This window comes from Zonotrichia albicollis, chromosome 3 (genome assembly GCF_047830755.1).
Source record: "Zonotrichia albicollis isolate bZonAlb1 chromosome 3, bZonAlb1.hap1, whole genome shotgun sequence".
NCBI classification, from domain to species: domain Eukaryota; kingdom Metazoa; phylum Chordata; class Aves; order Passeriformes; family Passerellidae; genus Zonotrichia; species Zonotrichia albicollis.
Genome location: NC_133821.1, coordinates 510,363 through 515,435, shown reverse-complemented (window position 1 = coordinate 515,435; position 5,073 = coordinate 510,363). Strand labels below are relative to the sequence as shown.

The window sequence follows — 5,073 nt, the reverse complement described above, 5'->3', positions numbered from 1 at the left end:
CCATGCGGGGCCCTCGGGGGCAGTGCCAGCAGTGCGGTGCACTCGGGGGGCTGCCAACAGGAGTGAGGAGCCCCAGCAGCCACCTCACCGTTTGGCAGCGGTGCCGGTGCCCCGACGGAACACCCTGCATCGAGCGCGGCGCTGCCAGCTCCGGTGCCTCCATCCTATGACTCACAGGACTTGGCCGGTGCCGCCGCTGCGTTCGGGGCGTCTGCGGCCCCGGCCCCGCGCTCTGACCTCGGCACCGGCGGCCCTGCCCGGACACCGAGCCGCGGCCGGGATGGGGGTCCCGCCGTGACCGCCCCGTCCCGGAGCTGCCGGTGCTCGGGGCGTCCCCGCCTCCGCCCCGGGGGTTTCCCCCGCCGTCCCGGCCCCGGTGCCGCCCCTGCTCGGCGCGGCCGCTCCGCCCGGGAACGCGAGGGCTCCACGCCGAGAAGCCGCGGCTCAGCCCGGTACAGCTCACCGGGGGCTCACCGGCCCCGGTGCCCCAGCGCGTCCCGGCCGTTCAGCACCGCGGACAGCGGCGGAGAACGAGGCTGGAGATGCGGCAGAGCCGCGAGAGGGTTCGGGGGGACCGGGGAAACCGGAGCACCGGGGAAGCGAGGGTTAGCACGGCCCGAGGCACCTGCTCTCAGCGGCCCCGGCCCCGCCGCGCCTCTTTGGTGGGCGGCAGAGCAGAACCGGAGCGGCGGCTCCCGCCACCGAGGAGAGCGGGCTGTGCCGCTCACCCCCGTCCCCCAGCCCGTCCCGCCGCCGGGGGCCCGCTCCCCGCCGCTCCGGTGCCCCCCGGTCCCCCGCCCCCGCCGCCCGGTGCGTGCCCGGCGCTGACGTCAGCCCGGGAGCCCGGGCCCATATAACCCCGGGCCGCGCCGCCGGCTCAGCTCCCGCGGGACCCATCGCGCTCTCCGCGCCGCCGGCACCGGCACCGGCACCGGCAGGAACAGGGCACAGCGCACCGGGTACGGGCCGGGGCTCGGGAACCGGGCAGGGGCGGCACCGGGGCCGGGGCGCGCGGAGGGGCCGGGACGGGGCGGCCGGGAACGGAGGGGCCGCGGTCCCCGTCGGGCCTCCGCCGCCGCCCCGGTCTCTGCCGCGGCGCTGAGCCCCTGCCCCGCAGGTGCGGAGGGACCGAGGATGCGGCGGGCACTGCTCACCCTCCTGCTGCTGCTCGCCCGCCCGCCGCCCGCCGCCTCCCGCCCCGCCAGCACCGACGGCTCCGTCCCGGCGGCTGGGACCGGGGACCAGGACCCGCCGCTGTGGCCGCCGCTGGCGCCGCCGCCCCCGGGGCCGTGGCGAGGGCGGCGGGACGAGCCGCCGCTCTCCATCGACCTCACGTTCCACCTCCTGCGGCACCTCCTGCTGCTCGCCCGCGCCCAGAGCCAGCGCGCCCGCGCCGACTCCAACCGCCGCATCCTCGACGCCGTGGGGCGCTGAGACCGGGACACCCCGGGACACCCCGAACCCTCCGGGACACCCCGAAACCCCCCCGGACCCCGGGGCTGCGCCGCCTCCAGCCGCCGCCTCGGCCTCCGCGCTGTGAGCGCTCGGCGCCGAAACCGGCACGGGCCGAACCCGCCGCGGCCCCGGCGCCGGGGCGAGCGGGAGCGGAACCGGGAGCGGAACCGGGACCGGCCCGCAGCGGTTTTGTAATAAAACGTGGTGGAAACCGAGGCGTGAGCGAGTGCGGGGCAGCTGGGGCTGTGCAGGGCCAGGGACTGGGCAAACTGGGAACGGGCTCACCGGGAATGGGGAATAGGGAATAGGATCAGTGGGAATGGGGGAAAGAGGAAATAGGCTCAGTGGGAATGGGGAATAGGGAATAGGCTCAGTGGGAATGGGGAATGGGGCTCAGAGGGAATGGGGAATAGGGAATGGGATCAGTGGGAATGGGGAATGGGGCTCAGTGGGAATGGGCAATAGGCTCAGTGGGAATGAGGGAGCGGGGTCACCAGGAACTGGGAATGGGCCAATCGGGAATGAAGAAGGGGCTCTCCAGGGTTGGGGAAACAGCTCACTGTGAGTGTTTGGAATGGGTTTACTGGTAAGGGACAAACTCTGGGAACAGGGAAAGGGCTCACTGGGAAGGGACCAAGGGCTCAGGACAGGGTGAGCTGGGCCAGGGCTGGGTAGGAGCACAAACCCCCCCAGGCCGTGTGTGCTGTCACCCCAGGAGTGACACACGGCGTCCTTCAGGGGCAGGAGATGCTCACGGCCCCCGGTGTGGGAGCAGAGGGAAGCAAACGGGGCAGAGGGGTGGGAACAAGGGGTCCTCACCCCTCCCCTGAGCCAGGCACAGGGGGCTGCACCCACTGCCCACAGGTGGGACACGAGCAGGGAAGCAATCCCTCCCCAGGACGGGGGAGCTGCAGGAGGGACAGACAGACAGACAGACACAGGCCCTTTGTGGGGGGACATGGCCAAACCCACGTGGGAGCTCCAGGAGTGGGGGGAAGCCCTGAGGGACCCTCGGTGCTGCTGGGTGGATCAAGGCTGGAGTTGTGGGTGGGACGGGAGCCCTGTGGTGGGCTCTGGCTCTTGAGGACAGGGATGAAGATTCTGGGGCAGCTGGGGGAGGTTCAGGCTCCTGCTGGGAGCCCTGGCCCTCACCGGGGTCTCCAGCTTGGCCTGTGGAGCTGTCCCTGCCTGTGGCCCTGGATGGGACTGGATGTCCCCACCCAAAACCAGGCAGAAATTCCTTGATGACATCCCAACACCTGCAGGAAAGGCAGCAGGGCTGGGGCTGGTGGGGATGCAGCCCCATCACCTTCTCTGCATCCAGAGTGTCCTCTGGCACCGCTGGGGAGGGATCTGCTGTGCCAGCTGTGCCAGCTGTGCCAGCTGTGCAGGTGTTTACTGACAGAATGGAGATGGGAAATGGGGGCACACTGTGGGCACTGGAAAACAATCCACTGCCTCCAGAAAACCAGACTGGGAGCTCTCACTTGGGCCCTGCCATTGGGCTGAGGACAGGAAGAGATATTAAAAAAATAAAAATAAAAATAAAAATAAAAATAAAAATAAAAATAAAAATAAAAATAAAAATAAAAATAAAAATAAAAATAAAAATAAAAATAAAAATAAAAATAAAAATAATTGAACATGAAAACAAAAACTAAAACTAAAACTAAAACTAAAACTAAAAATAAAACTAAAAATAAAAATAAAAATAAAAATAATTAAACATAAAAACAAAAACTAAAACTAAAACCAAAACTAAAACTAAAACTAAAACTAAAAATAAAACTAAAAATAAAACTAAAAATAAAACTAAAACTAAAAATAAAAATAAAAATAAAAATAAAAATAAAAATAAAAATAAAAATAAAAATAAAAATAAAAATAAAAATAAAAATTAAAATTAAAAATAAAATAAAAATTAAACATGAAAACAAAAACTAAAACTAAAACCAAAACTAAAACTAAAACTAAAACTAAAACCAAAAATAAAACTAAAAATAAAACTAAAACTAAAATTAAAAATAAAAATAAAAATAAAAATAAAAATTAAAATTAAAAATAAAATGAAAATTAAACATGAAAACAAAAACAAAAATAAAAATAAAACCAAAACTAAAACTAAAACCAAAACTAAAACTAAAACTAAAACTAAAACTAAAACTAAAACTAAAACTAAAAATAAAAATAAAAATAATTAAACATAAAAACAAAAACTAAAACTAAAACCAAAACTAAAACTAAAACTAAAACTAAAAATAAAAATAAAAATAAAACTAAAATTAAAAATAAAAATAAAAATAAAAATAAAAATAAAAATAAAAAATAAAAAATAAAAATATTTATACCAACTCAAAACCTGCCTTTGACACAGCCCATGCTCGTGGAACAGTTTGGGACCAGCAAGGAGCTTTGACCTCACAGGGAAGCTCAGAAAAATTTGTAGCTGAAATTCCAAAGACAGGGAAAGCAGTTCTACAGGCAAAGATCATCACAATAACGCACTGCAGAGCCCCCCAGAGAAAGAATCCAAATATTGAAAAGGGAAAGAGAAGAGCAGATCCAGCAGTGGAAGAAGCTGCATTGAGGAAGCCAAATTGTGAAGGAGCTTTGGTTCCACAAACCTGTGTGGATTCACCTCCAACAAATTGTACCACGGGAGAGAAACAAAGAGGGGAACAGCTTGACTGTACTAGAAATAAAGAGGGGTGGTGGAAAACACCTGGAAAGCAGCTCCTGGAGATAATGGAAACCCAGCTTAAAAGGCTGCATCAAGAGACACACGCAGGAGCAGAGGCATCCCTGCTTTCAGCCAAACATATTTTGGATGCAAGATGTGAAATTTTGCACACAGAGTAGTTAAAAATTTATCCTTTGCTGTGTTAATCACCCCAAAAGAAGAGAGAAAATACAGGGAAGAAGCACAAAGCAAGGAATAACCCCTGAGAAACATTGGAAAATGGATTTTACAGAATCACCCAGCTGTAATTAATGCAAACATTTATTGGTGTTCATCAGGCACTTTTCTGGTTGGCTGGTGTTGCCAAACATTTCACATTCCTGAAAAAAAAGCTTTGGGAGCCCAAGTCTGTCTGTTGGATAGATCAGCCTCAAGCTGCACCAGGGGAAACACGGGTTGGATACCAGGAAAAAGTTCTTTACAGAAAGGGCAATTAAGTGTCGGGACCCAGGACATTCCTTGGCTGCCCTGGGTGAGTCCAGACCCTTGGCACGGAGTCACAGACACCAAAACCACCTGTGCATTCGATTTTAACCATGGAAACAATTCCCAGCTTTGTGTGAGGAGTTACAGGCCACAAGGGTTTGAGTAGGATAATAGTTGATTTGTCGCAAGGTGAAAATGTAGAATTTTGGGGGTTTAGAATGGGGGTTCAAGAGGCAAGATGGAGAATCTGGGTGTGTCCTGTCCTTCCTCCTCCTCCTTCTTGTCCTCCATCTTCTGCTGTGATGGTGACACTTCTGGATTGGTTTAGAGTAGAGACAGACTGTCTGACATAGGTGATGGGTATTGGAAATTATTGTAAATAAAGTACAGGTAGATTTTAGTATAAAAAAAAGAACACCACACCAAGGGCAGGGACTGTGCCACAACCCAAC

The 5,073-nt window shown here is 54.6% G+C and overlaps 1 protein-coding gene across 1 annotated transcript; it reads left to right on the top strand.

Moving 5' to 3' along the window:
• Positions 1–651: 651 nt before the first annotated feature.
• UCN (urocortin) lies at positions 652–1,728 on the top strand. Its single transcript, XM_074536286.1, has 2 exons — positions 652–959; positions 1,118–1,728. The coding sequence occupies exon 2, from the start codon at positions 1,135–1,137 to the stop codon at positions 1,432–1,434; it is 300 nt and encodes a 99-aa protein (XP_074392387.1). The 5' UTR covers positions 652–959; positions 1,118–1,134; the 3' UTR covers positions 1,435–1,728.
• Positions 1,729–5,073: the final 3,345 nt, after the last annotated feature.

What these genes read in the sequence shown, in the direction of transcription:
- UCN (XM_074536286.1), top strand. Translation starts at nt 1,135, where the DNA reads ATGCGGCGGGCACTGCTCACCCTCCTGCTGCTGCTCGCCCGCCCGCCG.